Source organism: Leguminivora glycinivorella, chromosome 9, assembly GCF_023078275.1.
Source record: "Leguminivora glycinivorella isolate SPB_JAAS2020 chromosome 9, LegGlyc_1.1, whole genome shotgun sequence".
Taxonomy (NCBI): domain Eukaryota; kingdom Metazoa; phylum Arthropoda; class Insecta; order Lepidoptera; family Tortricidae; genus Leguminivora; species Leguminivora glycinivorella.
Genome location: NC_062979.1, coordinates 7,129,659 through 7,155,307, shown reverse-complemented (window position 1 = coordinate 7,155,307; position 25,649 = coordinate 7,129,659). Strand labels below are relative to the sequence as shown.

Here is a 25,649-nt window from a genome sequence, read left to right as displayed (position 1 = left end):
TACTTTAATAATGTTAAATTTATATCCTTTCATCAATAAGTTGCGGAATTTTTCTACTGTGTACTGTTCGCGATTGGCATGGCAACGAATTCGAATTTGGCGATTTTGGCACGCTTCGTCTTTTTACTCATTCGTGAATAATAATTTAATTTCATTTTCTTACGTAATAATCTATACTTCAAAGTTTTGAAAAATATATTGCGAAGTAGGTACATAGTTCATGTTAAACAATGTATAATACATAAAAAAAAGAAAACATAGTCAAAATAAATATTTGTTTCATAATATGTTTATCCTTATTCATCGCTATATTGTGATTATTTACAAGAATAAACTCACAAACCGGCCAATCTCGCGAGATCTCGAAATTGGCGAGATCTCGCGAGATTGGCTTTATGATTTCCCGAGATCTCGCCTGGGCTCCAATCTCGTCGAGATTGCATTCCCTAGTCACGATTATCGCACGTGAATCTGAATGTCGCTGACACACATCCCACCTTATTGGGATTGAGTTTTGCATACACGTGTTGGGCCCGAGCGAGGCTTTGGCAACTTTCTGTGGCCGGTCGTCAACCTTAAGGGCAGCGAAATCGTTTACGTTGAGGTGTATCCACATAAGCAAGTTACAATGATATTAAGTATTGCTGTGGCTTAACGACAATCTTTCACTACAGTGTGAGTGTATATTTACTTCTATCATAGGGCATTTTGTGTAGTTCAGTGTAAACAAGCTACACCAATAGCCCGATGTTTTGCAGCCTAAATCAATCGCTATGAAGGTGATTTAATATGGAAAAAAATGTACTCTGCTTCCCTGAAGACCATATGATACAAGTTGCCCTGAGCATACCCACGACAGCTAGAGGAGCTGGGAGACACCAGCCACCGTTGACGACGGCCCAGAATGACTTGAAAGACATAGGAGTGAACAACACCGTAGTCCAGAACCGGAACAGTAGACACGACAGACCGAAAGAGCCAACCTCAAAGAACGGGAAAAGGCTTAGGACATGAACATGAACATTCGTCTGAATGGAAGCCGATCAAGGAATGTGACGAAATCGGCACAGGAATAGTTTTTAAACTTATACACATATCTTTACCAAACAATTAAGCCACATTCATTTATTAATAAATATATTTGAATACACATTAAAATCTCCATTTATACAGAAACAGTCAATTAAAATACTTAAATTCGAGTTCACGTTATTCCACGTAAGGTTTAATGGCGTCATCCTCCTTCTGACTCTTCCTCCTATGGTAGAACCACTCCATCAGCAAAACAGATGATGCCGAGAAAAACCCTGTAAGCAAAAACACTGCATGAATCATTGAATACTTATCTATGAACATGTTTCAAATTGCATACATTTTGTTAAAACGGCATTGGTTTCGAAGACCTCGCTTTGAAGCACAAACACTTGTCAAGGAAAATAGGAAGTGGAAAATTTGATGATAATTTCTTCAGCGCCGTTCTAGTTTACATCTGTTATTACACGTTAAATTTTCGTGAGACATATTCAAATCTGTTATTGTTCAAAATTACTTGGCTTTATAAGTAATAATAACTAATGCTGGCCGGAGGTCTTGAACTCTTGACTCAAAAACGTCAAAACCGAAACAAATGAAGATCGTGAACAGGTTGGCTTAAGAAGCACCAAGTAGAATAGCATTATATAGGCTATTAATATAATTATTTATATGCCCAGATAACGTGTATATAGGTACAGTCACCGGCATAAATAAGTGATGATTTCTGTATCTTGTCGATTTTAATCGTTTGGGAAATTTCGTATGACATTTCAAACAAGATATTAATGTGACAAGGTATATATACATAGAAATCATCACATGTTTATGCCGGTGACTGTAATAGGTACTCGGATGAGTAGATAAAGTGGATTATACGTATACGTCTGTTGTAACCAGTCGGACCTGCATTTGTTGTTTACGCCAATGTTACACGTGCCCTTAACGTCATAGTCGTCGACCTTAGCTTTATAGTCACAGTTTGCATATTGGTTAAAACATTATTAACTAGTAACTTAAAATAACCCCATAGTATAAACTTGTAGCACAGGATTTGAATGAGTATGTTTTATCAACGTAGGAAAAAATAAAAACTCTTCGGCTCAGTGGCCATATAAACATGAAAAGACACGTACCTAAATGACTGAGAAGTTCGGCCATTTCGCTGAGCTTGACTGTACCTATTTGGCCTTATTGATCACGCTCTTCTTAAACTTCTTGCATAACAGAGGACGTTTTCTATCAAGAATCGCTTTGGGCAACCACTTATAGATACCTCCTGCACGACGGCATTGCTTGCTGTTTCAGGAAACACTTGAACAAGACAACCACTTACCGAGAAACAGTACGAAGAATGAGCCCTGCATATCGCTAAGGTTGACAGTATGGTTGTCCACTTCTTGCATGATGGAGGAGGTTTTCCAGCATCGGTCTCGTTTTGGCAGGTACGCTGACAGCCACTTGGTGATGAGCCCCGCTTTCTGTATACGGTTTATCCTAGGCACATTTCAATTTCAATTTCTAAAGTTTCGCCAAACCAAGACTTTTTAAAGTGAGTGATGTTAACTAGAGCTGTAATACTTTCGCCATACGACAAACGCTTGCTTTTGTCAATGTCCGTTTTAAAATAAAATTAAGTATTAATAGTACCTTGCTTCTGGAAAGTTATGTATGAAAATTTTGGCATAATTAATGGGAGATTTTTTTTGATTGGGATATGTACATTATAGGCCGAAATTATTTTTCATCAACCCTCCCCATCCCTCCCCCCTCTGCGTCACCCCTCTTCCCCCCTTTAAATACCCGAAAATGCGGTTTTTCGCGATTTCTGACAAAACCGTTGAAGATACAGAAAAAGCGTGTATGAATAAAGTAATCCTTAATAAATTTACTACAAATCATTCATTGACACTTTGGTTCTAGCACTTATAGTTTTTGCGTGATCCATCACGAAAGTTGATCTTTTGCTGCAATTTTCTTTAGTGAATGGTAAGTTTTCTTCCAATTTACTCACGAAATCTGTTTCATATTACTAAAATATTATAAACTGAAAATGAATTTAAGGGGAAAAAATCACTACCATGGGTGGAACTTGAACTCACGGCTACTGGATTGATACTCCAGGGCTCTACCAACAGCTACCAAAAGCTCATCCTCAGTCATCGATATACTATATGGATCATGAGTTACAATATTTTAGTCATATCAAACAAATTTCGACGATTTCGTAAGCATTTTGGGCGAAAACTTAACATTCATTAAAGAAAATTGCAGCAAAGGACCAACTTTCGTGACGGATCGCGCGAAAACTATAAGTGCTAGAACCAAAGTGTTAATGAATGATTTGTAGTAAATTTATTAAGGATTACTTTGTTTCTACGCGCTTTTTCTGTATCTTCAACATTTTTGTCAGAAATCGAGAAAAACCGCATTTTCGGCACTTTAAGGGAGGGTAGAGGGGTGACGCAGAGGGGGGAGGAGTGGTGAGGGTTGATGAAAAATAACTTCGGTCTATAAGGTACATATTTCAATTAAAAAAACCTTCCATTAATTATGCCGTAATTTTAGCTAATTTCCCCCTACTATAATATCATTTATTTTATTTTATAATTTTATTTTGATTCATGGAAAACCAACAGCGCTAAATTTCTAGCAGGTTTTTTTGCATAATAAATTAGGAAAGAAAGAATGTATGATACATAATAAATTAGGAAAGAAAGAAGGAGAAATCACTTGGTGTCTATCTGTACGTCAGCCGTGTCCTCTATCAGAATGAGACAATGAGTTTATTTTTTATAAGTGGTATGCTATATTCTGCTTTTGCAGTTGACCTCCGTACCTCTAATGAGACTGGGTGCTTAGGACATGTTTCTTCACATTACACTACTAAGTAAATAGGTTCGTTATTGCTTCGTCCAATTAGTTTCTACAGTGATTTATCCGCAAAGAAACAAAAGAAAACCTTAATTTACGGAACATAATATTATTATCATTTAAAGCCACCTCCAAACTTGCGATTGCCGACAAAAGAGCTTTGTTCTTTGTTGTTCAAGCCATTATTCATCGTTTTCACTCGCTTATATTATAAACATAATGTACGAGCCTGGATACTCAATCTAATATCCGTGAAAATGCTCAAGAGGATACCTATATTCTCTTTTAGACATATCCAATTTTGCAGTCGAATAGATGATTTAAGATGCCGCATGTTTTTGTCAGCATATTAATACTCCAATGCCTATGTATCTCAACTCAAGCTCATCTTTTATTAAATATATCCTTTGTATTAGAGTTTGGATGTAAATATGATCTCAAGTAAAGTTGTACCTAAATAAAAATGTACCTAATTGTTCAGGTAAGCAGATAGGTATTTGTTCTTTACGTGTATAACTAAAAATCTACACGAAAGTACGAGTACTTATGGTGTTCCAAAGTTCGGAAAAAGAACGTCAGTCGAAGTTGCTTATTATGTACCTGTTACCTAAAAAAACTTTCAGCATATTTTAACAAATCGGAGTAGCTCGTCTTCCAATTTCAAATTACAGTATTTAATTAGGAATAAGGAGCTTACTCTTTATTGAAAACAGGTAAATAAGGGCTGCCAGCGGGAACTATCATCGCCACCTGCTCGTCCAAGAACTCTTCCGCACCTGCACAATAGTTAGCTTTTAAAACACAACTAACCCAAAATTATATTCATGGACCACGAAAACTTTATTGTATATAGATTTTTTTAAGAAAATTAGGTTGTCTAACTAATACAACAAGCATTGACAACAAGTATGTGGTAACGATCAGTTTTTAAGACGTTACGCGATCAACGAGAACTCCTCAGAAAATGTATGACATTTTTGATTCGTGTAACTGTTCCCGGGTCGTTATTCACTATCTCCCTACAATAAATGTCATTTCATCTATAACATTCTCGATCTCAGGTAATGTATTAAAAATTCATGGTTACACTAGAACAATTCATGGGTTCTTTCTTACTCAGAGCGAAATCGCATTTGTCAGTGACAAGATGCTCCGCCCGCATCAGGTAACTGAGCCGCAGCTTCCAGTCTATAATGACATGTCTGTCTTTACGCACACGGGACAGTAGCGGCGACCCTGAAAGAGTTAAGTATAGGGTTTGAGATCCGGATATCCGGATATCCGAATTATCCGGATATCCGTTGAATTTGAGATCCGGATCCGAGGTCTCATAGGATCCGGATAATACGGATCCGTTAAATATGGGTATCTATCCACGCCAGAAAGAATTTTCGAATGAAATTTATGAATTATTTCCCGTATTTTGTCGCCTAAAATGTTTATTCACATTTATTTAATTCGAATACTCCAGAATATCAACCCTTCAAACGGCCAAATACTTATAAATTATTATTTAAATTTTTTTTTAGAAGTATCCTTGAATTCGGAAGTGTTATCTGGACCGTACAGTACCAAGTCCATATTGACCGTTTAGAGAGGATACAAAAAAAAATCCTAAAATCTTTAAGTTACAGAACCGGTAACTATTTTGATAATTTCACCTTGTCGGCGAAACATTTTGGTATACCCTCCCTTTCTGACCGTAGAATTTATTTAGATGTCATGTTTTTGTTCAAACTTCTTAAAGGTAGTATTAATTGCCCTAATCTGCTAAGTCGAGTTACTTTTAGTTGTCCGCGTCAGCCCTTGCGCCCTCAATCGCTGTTTCACATCAGTTTTTGTGTAAGTAACTTTCTAGACGTACCTTTTTCAGACGAGCTCCTAGCTACTATAATAATCACCTTTTTGATGTTGATTGTTTCTAAAATTCGTTGGCTATTCTAAAAAATATTGTTACACGTAAGTTGTTTTAAAAACAAAATTACGTTAGGTTATGTTATGTTATGTTGTATGCAGTTTAATTTTCTTGTATTACGTTACGTTGTTTTCTTATATTCATTAAGTGAACTTTATTTAGTATACAATTATGAACCTCCAGGTCTTTTGTTACTGTTTTCATTTTTTGCAGTACACTTTTGTATTGCCAATATATAATATGTTTATGTGACTGTTTGGTTTCTGAATTAAAAAAAAAGAATATCAAGCTAGGTTAGGTTTGGTACATTACGCCATGCGCTGAATCCATAAACCGATATGTTAACAAACTAAATAAAATGATCAGTAAACCATTGTTTTTAAAACTGCTTTCGTTTCTAACTGAATGCATCCCACACCCACAGGAATAACGATAAATTATTATTTTTCTATAAATCAGAAACTATTGCCATAGATGTTTTTAAGCTTAATGATGAATTAGAGATCATGGAAGTAATTAATATAATTATATACGTAATTATTTTATAAGCTGAATCCATATCCATTTTTTTTGTATTTAATAAAATGGGAGGCATACTAGCAGACAGTTCGCCTGATGGTAAGCGATCACTCCCGCCTATGGACATCCAAAACACCAGAAGGATTGGAGGTGCGCTGCCAGCCTTAGAGCTTCACTGAAAAGCGACTGGCAAATATCAAATGACATTTTGCACATAAGTTCAGAAAAACAATTGAAAATGGTACATGATAACTAAATATGTGTAACATATTTTACACGTCTAATACGTGTAACGCAATAAAATAATATAATTTTTTTCCTACATCTGCAATTTCGCATGGATGTATTTATTGGCTGTGGTTACGGATAGACGCCCCAGTAAAACGGAGGCATTAGTGAACAACACTAAATTACCCTGCATTAGCTTATGTATGTTGAACAAAAATATTGGCCTACTGTTAAATGTTATATGTTGTACTGTACAATGGAAGTGACATTAATTGTGTCGCTTAACTTCAAGCTCGGGTAAATCCATTCTGCTTTTTTTGTATAATCATCCTTAAAACCGAATCGATTTACGCGAGTTTGAAGTCAAACGACACAATTGTATGTTAAAAGTTCGTCTAAAAAGTTTATGAAGCAATAATAGACTATATTTATGTCGTTTTTCGAGTTTAAATTATTTTATTTCGGTAACAGCAGCTTTTCTTTGACGAAACTTCTATAAAAAGTGACCTTTTCAACACGGATCCGTTTTATCCGAAATATCCGGATATCCGGATCCGGCAAATCTTAAGATCCGAAATATCCGGATCCGAAAAATCGGCGGATCTTGCAAACCCTAGTTAAGTATTTAAGTTTAGAACATCCTGTTACAAAGAAAGAATCATTTTTGGGGTAATGGAATTCATTGATCAGTCATTTGTTTCGTTTCAAATATCGAACGTTTTAAAAGAACTGACATTTAAAATCACTAGTTGACAAATTACCTCTTACCTGAATTTGAAATATATCTGTTCATAAGGACACTTGTCAAGGCCGGCGTTTTACGTAAACAAAAGCATTCTTAGAACAAATTAAATTATCATAGAAAATAATTTAATTTTATATTTTAGTAGACACACTACTATTTATTTATTTCAGTTTATAACAAAAGCATTGCTGAGAATTATTGATAGCGCTTCCCAGTAGACTGACAAGAATCCGTAAAATCATCTTTCATAAGATTGATTTATAATATTTGCCGTGTAAAGCTGACAACGAAATTCTTGTTTCTTTATAATCTTTGGACAACTTATATTAAAAATATTCAATAAGTACATTATTATTTGTAATATATTTTAGCTCAAATTACCTGAAGCAAGATTACCCTCGAGGCCAGAAGAATCTGAAGTGAGTTCGGCGCCCTTCAAAAGCGACACATACTTTGGCTCATCCGAGTTCTACAAGATAAGAAAATAAACTTACTAAATGGATATTCGTTGTCGGTTGTCGTAAGTTGGCGTTATTCACAATTTTAACAAACATCTTATTCTGAAGATGGCCTATAAAAATCTGTTTTGAAACAGCTTAAAAATGCCTTTTCTAGTCTTTATTGTGCTATGTTGTCTAATCTTTGTATTCTTCATTTTAGTGTATTAAATTCAAACCTTTAACTCGAATTCCAAGTAGCTGCCTCTGCTAATAGACCAAGTATAAAGGGCTCGATTCTCTAGCAGCTCCGACACGGTGGTCACGGGCACCTTAAAACAAAGTAGAAGTTGAATAAAAGTGGACCGACATAGGATCCCTGCGCAGCCCGTGACAATTTCTACAAATTCTGATAAAAAAACATGGTTTATAATTTGTTTTCATAGGTATTTTTCATCTTATTTTTTGTAAGTTTTTGCAATAATGATATCTGCTCTAGTTATTATAAACAACATTTCAGCTTTTAAATATGAATTGAGGTAGTCAAAGGCCTATGTAAACCCATTTTATCTGTAGCTAGGTACCTCCTGCTTAGGAAAAGTGAGGAACGCCACCAGATTGCCGGAGTAAGTGGTAACCACCACCAGGACGACCAACCACCACGTGCCGACGACAAGGCGACCGCTATCTGCCCGGGGAAGGTACATACCACCTGAAGAAGAAAATATGAGTATCGCTAAAATGGGTAAAGTGAAAATGCTCGGACACATAAATAATGTTACAGGTCCCACGTTGGGCGCCATTTTTAGTTTGTTTAATTAAGTAAATTTATTGGTGTTGGTGTTGGTTTGTTTGTTATGTTGTTGTAATATTTCATATCTTTTTCATAGTGTGATATAGAATTTCGATGAGCTCATCATGATTTTGGACATTTTAACATTATTCCTAGTACAGGGTATAAGCTGGTTTGAGCTCCTAGAGAGTGATTGAAATCTCTTTTGGCATAATTTCATTTTATTCAAGGTTATGTTTAGGTCAGCATATTTTTGTTGGATCTGATGCTCATTAGAAGTACCTTGTTGCAAGAGAGCACCATAGATGTACCACAGGCAGTTGTGAATGGTAGCCAAGCCTCCTTGCCTCGTGACGCCCATGGCCTCGTAGTAGGGACTGAGACGGTGCACCACGTACAAAGTGGGCCCCATTAAGATAACTGCGAAGCCGAGACACAGCCAAGTCTGCAAGATCGACAGCATGGGTCATTTTGGAATTAATGGAATCTTTTGGACTTTCTAGTACATCACTTGTGCCATGATGGCAGATTCTTTTATTTTCCGAATCTTTTTTACTGGCATCCAACATTTGCATATATATTCAGACTGATCATTACACAGAACTCTATCTTGAACATACAGGTAAGTTCAAGATAGAGTTATTCTTCTACTTAGACTTCGAATGTGCAAAATCTCTGTTTCTAACTTACCTACATAATTAAATCTGCTCTACGGGTTCAATACCATGCAATCCTCAACCAGTCAAGAGAGATATTTGAATCAATTGCTTTGCTTATGAATAGAATCAGACCGGTGCAAGAATATTAACGAACATTTTATTACAAATGGACGAACTAATAACATGGTGACAGAAGAGCGCAATAGTCAAAGTACACAAAAAGATGATATTTGCAAGAGATTACACTTTATGTCAGTCGACATGGAATGCTATGTTGAGGCATTCCACGAGAATGTCGCTTACGACGTGCCTTGTATGGCAACTATTTCAATGAAATCCGTAAAGCTCGATAAAATTTACTAATTTCTTAACCAAGTCACGACAGGCTGTCAGACACAACTTCGCTTTCTTAGCGTCTTCAGAAGTGTCAGAAGAATTGCATGTCGTAGGCGACATTCTCATGGAATGTCCCTGTTCTGTATGCCCTTGTGGCTAATATATACACAGAACGACAACCATGGATTTGTAGAATCTAAACTCACGTCAGTAGTGAAGGGCAGGAGGAACAGCATAGCTCTGCTGAGCTCCCGTGGACGCGCTATAATAAATGCGTACGACTGAGTGCTCACCGGAATCGTGTAGTTTATACCTGTGAAGTAAAACAGAGGATTAGGAACTAGCATTTTTAAGGGTGACCGCTGAATCTAAATTCAGATCTAGTGCAGGCTCCAGGGAGATGCTCTACAGATGTGAGGTAAACGAATACCCCTTGGAGCCTCGTCTAATCCAGACTGTCTATGTACCTATATAGATTGACGGATGTGGAAATCTCAGAGATTTGAATATATTCAGGCAACCCTTCAGATTTATTCGTGGAGGTCCTTTCTACCACTTAACCTACATTAGTGATTTTGGTTTCATGTCGAAAGCAATGAAAACTTAATTGTTCTAATTTATTCCGTCTATTGTCCTTTGAGTCGTCGGCAACCCAAACCCTCCTTGTACGACTTAACACAGCAAAAAGGAGTGTACAAGTTTTAAATGGGTTGGCAACCCGCACGTGATACTCCTTGAGTTGCCGGCGTCCATAGGTGACGGTGACCGCTTTCCATCAGGCGGATCGTATGCTTGTTTGCCACCGACGTAGTATAAAAAAAGTATACATATTATGTACTTTTTGTACATTGGCATTAGTCACCCGGTACTATGGTGCATATAATACATATAGTAATGTGTGTTGGAACATAAACGCTTTCATATATCACAGTATTTTTATGGAGAAGGATTGGAGAGAGTGTTAAATCACGCAGCGGGTGGTATATGTAGGTAATAAGCCTTATGAAGATTGTGAAGGAGCCCAACCAATATGGGGCTAATGTCGCTATAATAAATTCTAGAGTAGGTATTCGGCGGTTTTATGCAACATTAATTAACATTACAACACATTTATAAGGTTCCTCTTGTTTTGGCATGTAGTAGTAGAGTTTTAAGGGCCTATTTACACGGCGCGCGAACTCGCATACGATTTTAGTTACATTGCGGACTGTTGAGGTTAGATACTTTCAGCACACCAATCAAAAACCCGCAATGTATACTGAAACTCATTCAATAAATGTCATATACAAAGAAAAAGTGACCAAGGCCTCCAAGTGTTCCGAGCTGGAATCGAACCAGCGTACTCCGCTAACCGGACGGATGCCTGTAAAACCACTCGGCTATCGGATCACGTAAAAGCAAGTCGAAATTTCCAAGTATATGACACAATTACCGAAGGCTTACGGCGCCCCCACTTGCTTTTATACTGAAACTCGTATACAAGTTCTCGCACCGTGTAAATAAGCCCTTAAGCATAATTTATCTAAGGATATTTCTCTTTTGAAGGGCCATAAAACTTTAGTATTATAATTCCTCTATCGTTATAGGTTTTGTTAGATGGATAAAATAATTACCAGGGTTCCTATCAGACAAGACTGTAAAGGCAGCAGCGGCGAATGCTGCTTGCTGTCTTGCTACGGCCATTATGGTCAACTTGGCACTTTGGCTATACATTTCCTGAAATCGACAAAAATACCAACTACGTACGAAACATAAGGTAAAAGTGGCGTGTAACGGATTCAGGTCCAAATTTTACAGAAGAATTTTTCAGTTAAGAGAAAATTTTAATAGTATTTTATGCAACAGGCGTTTAAAGGAGACCAAAAAAGACGAGTGGATAACAATTTGAGGCGAAGCCGAAAATTGTTAATAAAGACGCCACGAGTATTTTTTGACTCAGTTAAACACCGTTGCATACAATACTTTTTCTACGACTACGCACTTAGTTTTTAATAGTTTTCTAGAACATCAGTTTTCGTGAAATTCACACTGTTTCCTGTATTTTGACGCAAAAGTTTGCACTGTCAGCGCAGCTGCCCAAAACCATCACGCGCGCAGTATCGATATAACAATGCGTTGCCATGGTTACAGAGCCAAACAATGCGTTTTCAGTTTTTTCGTTACTGCACGCATGCGCGGAAAGCTGGCGGACGCTGGTTTTGGGGAATAGACTTTCATGTAGGGTTTTAAAGATCTTTGCACTACCCTGTAAATGACGAATAACAGTTCGGGAGTAAATAGACAAAATTCTTTGGGGCTCGATCCTGCGATTATTGTAATATTTGTAATGCCGCTCGAATAGCTTCTTCCCACAGTTCCGAAACCGACTCTAAAATACGAAAACTGAATGGCTGTAGTCAGACAAAAATCTTTAAGAAACATTCGTTATTTCGGGTAAATTCTTTACTTACAGATAATTTATGAAAATTTACGACGACGACATGTCATCTATGCTACTTTAAATACTCTTCTACGTAAAAACATGAAAATTATAAAAACAAAAAGTCAGTGTTAAAAATGCAACCGCATTGTTACAGCAATGCGCTATTTTCAGAACAAAAACTGTCGCTAGAAATACTTACTCCAACTGTATTCTAGCGTGTAAGTTAGGTAATAAGCCTTCCGGAAAGAAAATCGATAGATTAGCTGAAGATGCGAGTGCAGGTTTCTTTCTTCAGTATCAGGGTAGGTACTGACAAATGGGGTGAATAGGGATGCCGAGGTGAATAGGGACGAGGCTTAAAATGTGATTTGCCCTCCCATTTCTTTAATGACATCTACACAAATTGTATCATTTAATTGTTAAGACACTTTGTGTAAGTAGATATCAGCAGCGGCTGGTCCATAATACAAGCCGATTCCCACCGACTTGCCTAAAATTGAGTACTAGTAAAGTATCTAATGTTAAGGTAGGTTTCTTTTTGCTTTAGTGTTGCCCAGCAGAAATTTTCACCAGCCGCCACTGGTAGATATTTAGTAAATGTCCGGTAAATCACATTTTAAGTCTCGTACCTGTTCACCCCGGCATGCCTATTCACCCCATTTGACTGTACGTAGCCAAATGCACAAGCGTTTACGATAACATTGTTATCGTAGTGGCTATGTCTATCGCTCTTCCGTATTGGCTGGACATGTAATAATCATTAACAAAATTCTTATAAACTTACATTAGTCACAGTTTTGTTAGATAAAACGTCCTTCAAATCCCCAGGAAATATAAGTTTCATTCTGAAACAAAAAAAAAATCGTTAAATTTTCGTACCATTTATGGCATTTATATTTATTTTCAAATCTTCATTTGGATATTCTACATTTAAGCATTTCTTATCTTTATTAGTTGGCTTACTACAGCTTACGGGTAAACCAATTTATAACTGCAAAAGCGGCGGGGCTGGTGCTAGAACAACCTATGCCTAAATAGGACATTCAGGAACATGGGCCGTAAGTTAATATTGCAAACGAGACTATAGTTAAAGACTCAAGATTGCAATATTCTCACGCCATTTTTCATCACACTTGCAATAAAAAAAGTGTATTATGGTACTAGAAATTTCATAACTCCCTACAATTATTACACAGGCACTGAAAAAATACTTACGTAAAATTCTTGTTCTTAGCCAGTTGATCGACGATGTCGAATATGAGACCACTGTAGCTGGATATTGAGCCTGATTCATTGGCCTTCAAAATTGTCCATGGTGGATTCTAAGAGATCAACAGAACAAAAACAAATAAGTCTAGAAATGTGCGAAAAATAAACGAATAAAAACCAGTCCCTGAAAACTAAAGTACCTATAAGTATTTTAAGGTCAAAAGGAGTAAGTACAAACTTAATTGACCAAAGCGTAGGTCTGCACTGCGGTTAATTATTAAGCTTTGTCAATTTGCTTTTTATTTGTATTTCCGGATCCGAAACGATTTTCGTGTAATTTTAAGTTTTAGTTTTTTCTTTCACAGAATCACTAGTTTAATTATGATTATGTGGAGCATATCTTACGTTGTATGTTATGATCGGCAGCACTTTTCCTCTGAAGCCGTGGACGATGTGAGGGAACAGGAAGTCTGTGAATCGTAGGCCGTCGCTGGGACGCCAGTATGCTACCTGAAGAAAATTACTAAATCAATCCGCCGGCGTAGCTTTATTTGACGTTCATATGCGCATTGTAATATGCCTACTTGAAAATAAATATTTCATTTTCATTTTCATTTTCAATGATTATTTATATACTTCATAATAATACCTAAGAATTGTACCTCGATTTTTTAGCGCCACCTATCAAATACTATCATAACTACACTGGTGATGCCTACTATTTTTTTTTCAAAATGTGTAGGTACCTATTGACGTGATTTTAAAATAAAAAAATATGTCATTTGTTCTTATAAAACATAAAAACCGGCCAAGAGCGTGTCGGGCCACGCTCAGTGTAGGGTTCCGTAGTTTTTCGTATTTTTCTCAAAAACTACTGAACCTATCAAGTTCAAAACAATTTTTCTAGAAAGTCTTTGTAAAGTTCTATTTTTGTGATTTTTTTCATATTTTTTAAACATATGGTTCAAAAGTTAGAGGGGGGGGTCGCACTTTTTTTTCCTTTAGGAGCGATCTCGTAAGAACTATGCTAAGCATACTTTTTTCAGACGAGTTCCCAGTTTATATAATAAACTTTTATTCGATATTGATCCCTTTAATAATTCGTTATCTAGTTTAAAATTGCAAGTGAGACGTAAACTTTTTAATAACTTTATTATAGTAAACAATATTCCTTGATGTCTGTATTTATCGATGCTTTTTTAATCGTAATTGTATGTGTTGCATTTCATTTTTGAACTACGTTGTATTTATCTTATTATACTATGTACTACGCTGTTTTATAACTACCTACTGTTTTAAGTTAACTTCATATGTATTTTATGAACCTCCAGGTCTGTTTGTATTACTTTCAGTTTTTTGTAGGTACTCTATGTACTACACCTATGTATGATGTATATTATGACTGTTTGTGTTCTGAATAAAAAAAAAAAAAAAAATTATTTCCGAAGATATTAATATTATCAAAAAACGATCTTAGTAAACCGTTATTCATTTTTAAATACCTATCCAACAATATATCACACGTTGGGGTTGAAATGAAAAAAAAAAACAGCCCCCACTTTACATGTAGGGGGGTACCCTAATAAAACATTTTTTTCCATTTTTTATTTTTGCACTTTGTTGGCGTGATTGATATACATATTGGTACCAAATTTCAGCTTTCTAGTGCTTACGGTTACTGAGATTATCCGCGGACGGACGGACGGACGGACGGACGGACGGACGGACGGACGGACGGACGGACGGACGGACGGACGGACGGACAGACAGACATGGCGAAACTATAAGGGTTATAAACTGAAAAGTTGGCTACGGAACCCTAAAAACACGCAAAAATATTTGAGGAAAATATGATTTTGGCCACTTCCAGGCTGCGAACAGCGCCATCTAGTTTTAATCCTAAAAGGCCCATACATTTCAAAGGTACGCTTTTTGTATGGGCTTTGTCAGTCCCGTATTAAATCGTTCTTGCGCTTACTTATCTTTATCACCGTTCCTTACCTATTGGCGCGACAAAGCCAGACTACGTTTTAGATTGGAGTCTAGACGCTAGCGTCATTTCGTCTAGGTCTTACCTATTGGCAAAAGCTTTTTCAGGTATTCGGTAAGGGGACTTTTTCCTATAGGAAAGGAAAGGGGAATCACAGTGACACATTTCTGTTCTAAATAGGGCAGAATTTATTGATTTAAACTAACACGATCTTCACTCATATTTTTAAATTAAAACGGGACTTAATCGCGTAAAACTTACGTTTTACGTCGGGTTAAATATAAAACGTAAGTTTTACGCGATTAAGTCCCGTTTTAATTTAATAATATGAGGGCAGAATTTGACAAATTATAAACGTGGGCGGTTGGGTGATCAAGCAGTTAATGATGTTAACCACTTAAACTGAAGGCCCGGGTTCTATTCCCGGTTCAGCTACCAGTGGTCTTGATATGTATATGTATGCCATGTAGGTATTGAAAATGAAATGAAAATGAAAATGAAATATTTATTTTTCAAGTAGGCATATTACAATGCGCATATGAACGCCAAATAAAGCTACGCCGGCTCTAACCCTACGCCTCAGCCTCGAGAAGATTTCAGTCCCCCCTCAGTTGGGAGGGGGGTATCCACTATGGGACGGCAAGAAACTCGGCGGGCAACTTCTTTTCAAAACATTATTATTATTATTATTACAAGCCTATATTGTGTCCCACTGCTGGGCAAAGCCCTTAGATTTCCACTCGTCCCGGTTCTGGGCGAAACATTACATCTTATAATTAACATGCATTAAATAACAAGATACAATTTAACATGCAAAAGTATTCATCAAAGAATATGAACAGACTAGGTACTCTATGGAAATTAATTTCAATAAATTATTATTATATTTCAATTCTAACCTGCAATAGTTCTATCTTCTGTATAGCCCCGCTCGTGTCGTTATCAGGAGCAGCCGTGTTGTCCTGCGCGTAGCCGCGGTATGTAGAGCCCCAGGTGTCGGCCGCCATGGCTTGCCAAGTGGAGCAGTTGCCGCATGCACTGTTCACCGCTATATGTTGCTGATTACAAATAAACATACTTGAACTTGAACTTACGTCACTTGAGGATGACTCACGCTAGAACGGAACTGGGCGGGCGGATGTATATTTATTATTTATTTATTTATTTATCCCGTTCCGTTCCGCCCCGCCCCGGTCCATCCCGTCCCGACATCTTATCAGGCAATTCGTTTCATCAAAAAAATACATGACTATATTTTTTGCCTCCGACGTATGGAACTCAAAATGAATCATATGTCCTATACGGCTATTACCTAGGTATTAGGCATGGCCGCTTTAAAGGACCCGCGTTGTGGCCGACGGTCCGATCACATTTAGAGAGTTTCGACAGTTTCGTATCCATGATATCGGTAGTTATTCGACAGTATTGTAAGATGCTACCTACAATAGGAAATATAGACGATGGCACTAAATCCCTCTGTAAATTATTTGGCCATCATTGCTTTTTTTCTGACGAGGATATTGATTGTAATACTGACATCACTAATCTATCTTAGCAAACAGCATCTTGAATCATACTAAAGCAATACTTTCGAAAGCAATACCTACTTACAAAAGAGGTAGAAAAGCGGACCCCGGCAAGGACGTAGTATAGCGGTAGGTAGAAGAAGATTCATCATACCTGCATGTGCTTTAACAGTGTATCCCTCCTCTGTATTTTTGTAAGCCTGATGGCCTCCCATTTTTCGTCAGACACTTGAGCCGCCACGTCAAACTCCTCCTGAACAGCCGAGTCTAATGCTGAGATTAACGATCATCTACTCTTCAAACTTTCAATTGTCATACCTGCATGTGCTTCAACAGTGTATCCCTCCTCTGCATCTTCGTGGGTCTGATGGCTTCCCACTCCTCGTCAGACACCTGAGCTGCCACGTCAAACTCCTCCTGAACGGCCGAGTCCAGAGCTGAGATGAACGCGTTCATCATCTCTTCGGAAAAGCACATTAGCCCGTTCTGAAACAATTTCGTGTAATCAAGAGAACGTTAAAAGACATTAATAAAATACGGGTAGCCCTTATTTGGGCTATCGAAGCTGAAGCTTTCCTTCTTAGTTATATGTATAGAAAATGAGTATGCACTTCTCGGCTAGTACATAAATAAAAAATGTACATAATTGTCAGATGAGTCGAAGCCGATCCGAGACCTTGACTACTTTACTAACTATAGGAACTTAGGAAATATTTAGAGTTCACCTTGCAATTTTCTCTGTCATCAGTGATGTTGTATATATAAGCGATGTTCTCGCCCTCGTACAGCTCGTTGACTAGGCCGGACAGATTGGAATTACGGATGCTGGTGTCTGAGATTACGTAGAGCCACTGCGCTTGAGTGTTCGACATCAACAGGTCTCGGGCAGTTTCCGCCATCGTTGACATCACGTCGGAAGTCACTATTGCTATAAAATTTTCACCTGAAAGTATAAAATTGACTGTGAGGAATGTATTCAGCAGACGATATTAACAGAAATAATCAGAACTCAGAAGTAATATACAGGAAAGGATTTGTACTATACTACGCTATACAATTTGACCACCGGTCTGGCTCAGTCGGTAGTGACCCTGCCTGCTAAGCCGCGGTCCTGGGTTCGAATCCCGGTACGAGCATTTATTTGTGTGATGAGCACAGATTTGTCTATTTCTATTTAAGTATGTATAAATATCGTCGCTTAGCACCCATAGTACAAGCTTTGCTTAGTTTGGGGCGAAGTCGATCTGTGTAAGGTGTCTCCAATATTTATTTATTTATTAATACAGTCCACTGGATTGGAACCTCTGAAACTATCTAAATCTGTTTCAGTCCTCTTGCTTCTTCGTGGGGCATTTCTTGGAGTTTGGATTGAAAACTGTCGGGAGAACACCAATTGCCAACAGACGCAACAGTAGGTATAACATATTAATCTGTTAGTGATGCGCATATCTTCGGCGGTACATACTTACCTATATGTTTCACAGGCAACTTCGACAAGACTCTGTGCATCTCTTTTCGTCTCAGGTATTCGTTGATCTCGTATTTCATCTTGAAGACTGTGACGGATATGGTCGGGACGTCTTCGTCGTCAATCTGAGATGTGAGTGACTGCACCACTCGGGATACCATATCCCGATCTAAGAAAAATATATTTATAAATATAAAACAAATAAATAAGGCTGGGTAAGAATTGAAACTTAAAAGTTCAGGTAAAATCTCAGGTGAAAACAGAAGATTTTATTTATTTTATTGTAAGTATGTACTTACTCAAAGTCTCATCATGCAAGATCACAGCGGACTTCCAGTTAAAAGCTCTTGTGGTCCTCAAATCGAGCAACAGCTGAGGCAATTCCTGGCCTGGATCTGAAGAACCAATGAAACAAATTATAAGCGTGATGTGATTTAAGATATAGAGAGCACTATGCTTAAAAGAGATGCAGGATTTTTGACCTGTATACGTGACGGTTATTGCGGAGTCTGGTGGCAAACGTGGACAGTCGACCTCTGTCAGCGCGAATAACAGCAATTCTTCTTCTTCTGTCCGGGAGAAGAGAGACCAGGTGTCTTGACATGACGCTATGCTGAAGACTGCTATGAACCCTGGAGACCAAGGAAGTTGTAATTTTGAAGGATGGATGGAAGTAGCAAAGGAAAGAGACTTCTATGAATATGATTTCTTATTAGTTCCTTATTATACTTTAGCCATGCTTTAAAGATTGTACCTACATTGTCATAGTAAAATCAGCTGCCTAGTAGGAACTTTTGCTGGCTTCTCCAGAAACCTTGACAAACATTACATACATTTGGAACATTCGCATATCGAGTTGTGGTGAACTAGCCTAGCGAGATAAGTAAAACAAGCTAGTTCCACATTAATAAGTTATATTGTCAAATAACGGCACACAAGAGTCACAAGCACAAGTAGAGAAAATAAGAGTACAAAGCACAGCACAGCATAGAAAAAGAGGAAGTCAGAAATAGCACAGAAGATAGGAAAAGTACATAAAGAAAGCACACATTAAAAGCGTAAGCTTAAAGCATTAAGCGGCGCACAAGCAAACCGAATATTATAATGCAAGCGAGTCGGCGCGTAAGCATTAACCGTTAGCTCGGGCGGCGCGAGCGCATGCGTCCAGCCTCGAGAGTGATAAATTGCCGACTGGCTGGGATTTCCGAGCGCACACGAAAGCGCGCTCGCCCGCCGATCTGCGGCGGAGCGGCCCGAGCGATAAGGCAGTACCTTAACGCCGCGCTTGCGTCGCGCGAAGCGTAACAGCATTTTAAAACATATTATTGTTCAAATATTTATTATTTATTAACAATATATTTAATACGCCCCCGAGACCTTACGGTCGACAACCTAAGGTCGATAATAGTCGGGGAAACGTATATGGCGACCAGAGCGAGACACTTTAGGTTCTGAAGGAACGACAACTGAGCTGGGCGGCACGGTCGATGACGTTTTGGTAGGGCCAGACGATTCCGACAAGATGTAGGCAGGTTTTAACCTATCGACGGAAATAGAAACTTCCCTACCGGCGATGTCAACTCTAAAATATTTATCCGACCTATCAACTACCCTGTAGGGGCCAGCATACGGTGGCTGTAGCGACCTACGAACAAAATCTTGTCTCACAAAGACGTGAGTTGCAGTTGCCAAATCCTTAAAAATAAAAACTTTGCCAGAACCATGGCGAGCTACTATTGTTGGTTGCAACTTTTTCATATGTTGGCGCAAACGCGACAAGAAGTCGGTGTAGTCCGTCAGCTGGTCAGGCGTCGGTTGCAACAAATCGCTGGGAAGTCTTAGCGGCTCGCCGTAAACTAACTCGGCGGTCGAAGCAGACAAGTCTTCCTTCCATGCACTACGGATACCCAAAAGCACTAGTGGAAGGGTTTCAGTCCAGCATTCATCTGCGTGGCACATTATGGCAGCCTTAAAATGACGGTGGAACCTTTCCACGAGCCCATTCGCTGCTGGATGATACGCAGTAGTCTGCAAGTGACGCGATCCAGTCATGGTTGCTATCTGACGGAACAAATTGGAGTCGAATTGCCTGCCTCGATCCGTAGTAATATTCTGCGGGCAACCAAAACGCGCTACCCACGTCGAAATGAAGGCCTTCGCAACACTTTCCGCCGTAATGTCGTACAAAGGAACTGCCTCAGGCCAACGAGTAAACCTATCTACAGCAGTGAGACAGTATTTGAACCCATTCGACACAGGCAAAGGGCCAACCAGGTCGACGTGTACGTGCGAGAACCTACCAGTGGGGGGTTTGAAATCATGCACCGGGGCGTGCACGTGGCGTGAAACTTTAGACCGCTGGCATGGAATACATGCACGCGCCCACATCCTACAATCCTTTTTAATTCCAGGCCACACATATCGCTCAGTCACTAATTTGATAGTGTTCCTAGCGCTAGGGTGACTGAGTCCGTGAACAGCGTCGAATACCTGCTTCCGAAACTCAGATGTAATGAAAGGACGTGGAATCGGCCGGGATACATCACAGAACAGCTTGTCAGATCCAAATGATTTTTTCTGTAAATCCAGAGATGAACCGTCACTAAGTAAACTACGAAGCTCAGTATCTGTAGCTTGCGATAAAGCTAAAGCTTTCAAATCTAGCCCGTCTGTGATGGCATCAATCCGAGATAGTGAGTCCGCGACAACATTCTCCTCGCCCGATATATGCCTGATATCTGACGTAAATTGGGATATAAAATCTAGATACCGGAATTGCCGCGGAGAACACGAATCGAGGGACTTTTTAAAAGCAGAGACTATAGGTTTATGATCAGTGAGTATAAAAAACGGCTTCAACTCAATCATATGCCTAAAATACTTCACTGACTCATAAATAGCTAAAAGTTCGCGATCGTAAGCGCTATACCTCGTCTGAGCAGGTGTCAATTTGCGAGAGAAGAATCCCAACGGTTGCCAATGACCCTCGACCTGCTGCTGTATCACGGAACCAATCGCGAAATCTGAGGCATCTGTAACTACCGCTAATGGAGCGGAAGGGTCTGGATGAGCCAGGAGAGCGGCATTAGCGATGCTTGACTTGCAAGCATCGAAAGCCTCCCCTGCCTCCGGAGTCCAGACCACTGGGCTGTTGCTCTTCACCCCTGGACCACTTAACAGTGCATGGAGAGGAGCCTGTAATTTAGCAGCGCCAGTAATAAACCGCCTGTAGAAATTAAGCGCACCTAGAAAACGCCTCAGATCCTTAATCGTCTTAGGTCTAGGAAAGTCCTGGATAGCCTTAACCCTAGCTCCTATAGGCTTAGTACCCTCCGACGAAACCAAGTAACCTAAAAACTCTACTTCAGGTACCGCAAATACACATTTGTTAGCGTTTAACAAAATACCGTGCTCATTGAAACGCTCAAAAACGGCTCTCAAATGAGCTACATGTTCAGTGTCATCAGCGGAGGCTACTAAAACGTCATCGATGAACGGAAAACAGAAATCAAGACCCCTAAGGACTTCATCCATAAACCGCTGAAATGTTTGCGCTGCGTTGCGCAAACCAAAACTCATAAATGGGAACTCAAAAAGTCCAAAGGGAGTCGTGATCGCCGTCTTTGGAACGTCCTCAGGCGCGACGGGAATCTGATTGTACGCGCGCACTAAATCTAACTTGCTAAAAACCTTGCATTTAAAAAGGTTATGCGAGAAATCAGCGATATGCCGCACTGGGTACCTATCTGGAACAGTCCGTGCGTTAAGAGCGCGATAATCGCCACAAGGACGCCAGCCATTGTCCTTTTTAGGTACCAAGTGCAACGGAGACGACCAAGGACTCTCCGATCGTCGCGCAATACCCGAGCGTACCATATCCTCAAATTCCCGTTTCGCAATTTTGAGGCGATCCGGTGCCAAACGCCGTGGCCTTGAAAACACAGGCGCACCTGGCGTAGTCTTAATAAAGTGCTGCGTCTGGTGTTTACATTTACGCTCTTGAGGATTACCGGCAGGCCTAATAATGTCCGGGTATTCCTCAAGCAGGGCATGAAATGGCACATTGCCAGTAATGACCTTGATTTGCGCGCACTCGCAAGCTGAAGCATCTACAGCGGCTGATGAGAGCAAAGTTATTCCATCGACTAGACGAGCATAGCGAACATCGACAAGCAAACTATAAAACGAGAGAAAATCCACTCCGATAATAGGTTTGCTCACATCAGCAATGACAAAACGCCAACAAAACATACGGCGTAAATTAAAATCAAGCGCTAAAGTTAGCCAGCCATAAGTACTAATAGCAGTGTTATTAGCAGCATAAAGTTCATAATCAGTCTTTTGTAAATGACGACGATGCGCACGCAAAAAACTAACCGGGTAAACACATAAATCGGACCCGGTGTCCACCAAAAACTGCACTTTCGACTTTGCGTCGGTAACAAATAAACGCTTCGACACTGGAACACCATCACTGGTCGCTACAAGCGACCGACTAACTAGTTTTTTGAGTACGCACAGGGGGAAAGGCACTTATCTGCTTTATCCGCGTATTTGTAGTGGTACCAGCATAGGCGCTGGCCGTCGCCGCTGGGCTTGCCCGCCCGCGAACGGCTCCGGGAACGGTTCCGTGGCTTGCCGCGGGACCTCGACCGGGGCGGACCTTGACGGCCCCGGGAGGTGGACATCGCGTCAAGCCTCGACGTCAACGCGTCGATTTTCTGGTGCAACTGGTCGATTACAGAAACTGGAATGCTAGATGCTGAAGCCGCAGCCACCTGATAACCGGGTCCCGGCGGTGTAACCTCATGCACCTTGTCCGCCATCTGGGCTACCGTATCCAAGGGCAAGTTGTCCTGATAAGCGACAATACTCTGTAGCACCGTCGGTAACCGGCTCATCCACAAGTGCCGGATAAAGTCATCCGGATAATCCGCACCCGCTAAACTCCGGATATGCCGCAGGAACTGGCTCGGCTTCCTGTCGCCGAGCTCCTCTTTCGACATCAATTGTTTCAAACGCTCCTGCTTAGAGCTCGACAACCGAGCTATGAGCTCTCTTCTAAGTGTACCATATTTATCACTCGCCGGCGGGTTGGTAATAATATCTTCCACCTCTACCGCGTACTTATATTCCAAAACCGATATGGCGTGATAAAACTTGGTACTGTCGCTCGTAATCTTGGTCAAATTAAACTGGCCGTCGAGCTGCGCGAACCACATAGTCGGCTTATCCGGATAAAACGGCGGCGGTTTTACGCTAATGTGACTCACTGCTGCTTCACCAGCGCCGGCCCCCACCCCAGGGGCCTGCACCGGCCTCCTAGGTGTCTCAACCTCGGTATCAGACATTTTGATATTTAAAATTGTAAAACGTCTATAAAAACTTAAAACTGATCTCAATACTAAATGCTTGTTAAAAGATAAAACGATAAAAATGTCTGTTAAAATTTAAAACTCAAACGTTTGTTATAAATTAAAATTGAAAAATAACCGTTACACGGCAAAATTTAAAAATGTCCGTTATACGGTAAAATCTTAAAACGTCCGTTACACAACCGTCCAATTCAACAGAGGTCACCAAATTATGTGGTGAACTAGCCTAGCGAGATAAGTAAAACAAGCTAGTTCCACATTAATAAGTTATATTGTCAAATAACGGCACACAAGAGTCACAAGCACAAGTAGAGAAAATAAGAGTACAAAGCACAGCACAGTATAGAAAAAGAGGAAGTCAGAAATAGCACAGAAGATAGGAAAAGTACATAAAGAAAGCACACATTAAAAGCGTAAGCTTAAAGCATTAAGCGGCGCACAAGCAAACCGAATATTATAATGCAAGCGAGTCGGCGCGTAAGCATTAACCGTTAGCTCGGGCGGCGCGAGCGCATGCGTCCAGCCTCGAGAGTGATAAATTGCCGACTGGCTGGGATTTCCGAGCGCACACGAAAGCGCGCTCGCCCGCCGATCTGCGGCGGAGCGGCCCGAGCGATAAGGCAGTACCTTAACGCCGCGCTTGCGTCGCGCGAAGCGTAACAGCATTTTAAAACATATTATTGTTCAAATATTTATTATTTATTAACAATATATTTAATACGCCTGTCGCCACACTGAGTGACATTTGATCAGGCAATTTAAACCAAACCTGCCTTTAACTTAGAAGAAAAATGGAAACATTAGAAGTGATCTTACCAATAGAAGCATTTGCTGTTATCAACGAAGGAAAATCCTCTCCTCTTACCCCCACAATACATATCAATACCACCCATATCCGCATTTTGAAACACAAGTGCCCCACAACTGTGCCCTTCCAGAAATGATACCATGGTTTGAACTATAATTTGTAATTATGACAAGTTATTATTAAGGGTTTAATTAGTCGTAATGAGCGCAGGTGGGCATGGTAACATTTCACGCGGAGGACCTACAGACTGAATGGCAGAGGTATCGGCTAAGATATTGAGTAAGGTGTAATACAGGCTGTGTCTAAAAGATTACTTACCTACTATTTTCCCGCTCTAGGAAATTCAGATGTTTCTGAAGTTACAACAAAACAGGTTGACTCGTAGTTATAGTCTAGTATAGAAGACGGGTGTCACCGACGATAATTTGTCAAAACTAATTAATGTATAAATGTCTCAGATATCGGACCCCTCCCAAAATATTTACACTTAACCCCCTAAGGAAAAAAGGTGCTCCGTTTGCTGAAAGATGTCTCAATGATATCAGACTTGTTTGCCACTTCGAGGTGAGTCCAGCTTGTCACCAGCAATAACATGTTACTCTTCCAAGGCCGCAAAAAAAAATAATTATGTGAAACGCTCTTGCAGCGTTTTTCAAACAGTGGGGCGCCCCCCAGGGCGGGTGCACAAGTGCACATACCACACATTACCTGACTAATAGATAGTAGGTAAGGGGAGGTCGAGGGCCTAGACATTTCATTTTTGACGACAGACAACAATGGAAGGCGTGCTTAATAAAACATTGGGAACCTCTGCCTTAGTGGGATTTGAGCATTCTATTAGGTACTTTGATATAAGATAACCAACTCAAGCAGCAAATGTTCAATTAACGGTGTAATTTTGTAGAACATCCCTTATACGGACCACGCCAGCAAAAGGTCAGGCAGCGTTTTAAAAATGCATGGCGAAGATAACACTATTCTCTATGACACGCATGAACGATGTTTCCAAGAAATATTTTACGATAAATAAAAATCTAGGTATTTCGTGGAATATTACGTAATGATGAAAAGAAAATTATTAAGAATATTGCATGTACACATTCACCCATTTTATATGTAAAGGCCGACATCGCTCCTTTAACCCTTCTGGTGTTTCGCTAAATTTAAGCAAAATACCTACTATTAAATTTTTGATCTGATACCTTATTAGTCTTACGAAATATGATTTTTATTTTATGTCCATACTCGGAGACTAGAGTTTTAGGCAAAAAGCCTTGGCCAGTCGGTCACTACTGTCACTAGGTAACGAAATG

The 25,649-nt window shown here is 39.6% G+C and overlaps 2 protein-coding genes across 3 annotated transcripts in view; one reads left to right on the top strand and one right to left on the bottom strand.

Moving 5' to 3' along the window:
- Positions 1–25,649, top strand: part of LOC125229619 (methionine synthase reductase) — a 309,939-nt gene that overhangs the window by 208,449 nt on the left and 75,841 nt on the right. The gene's annotated exons all lie outside the window — the stretch shown is intronic.
- Positions 1,117–24,912, bottom strand: LOC125229615 (ionotropic receptor 93a). 2 transcript variants are annotated; one of them, XM_048134499.1, is made up of 20 exons: positions 24,345–24,912; positions 18,636–18,785; positions 18,453–18,548; positions 18,155–18,322; positions 17,411–17,628; positions 17,004–17,171; positions 16,059–16,217; positions 13,575–13,679; positions 13,176–13,282; positions 12,745–12,805; positions 11,152–11,254; positions 9,745–9,851; positions 8,826–8,988; positions 8,335–8,462; positions 7,990–8,082; positions 7,695–7,782; positions 5,023–5,142; positions 4,604–4,682; positions 2,369–2,529; positions 1,117–1,307 (listed from the first exon to the last, which is right to left on the bottom strand). In XM_048134499.1, exons 1-20 carry the CDS (start codon positions 24,427–24,429, stop codon positions 1,210–1,212), a joined length of 2,457 nt encoding a protein of 818 aa, XP_047990456.1. In that variant the 5' UTR covers positions 24,430–24,912; the 3' UTR covers positions 1,117–1,209. The 2 variants fall into 2 exon arrangements, with proteins under 2 accessions (XP_047990456.1, XP_047990455.1); XM_048134498.1 differs by lacking the exons at positions 16,059–16,217; positions 24,345–24,912 and having other exon boundaries at positions 18,636–18,656.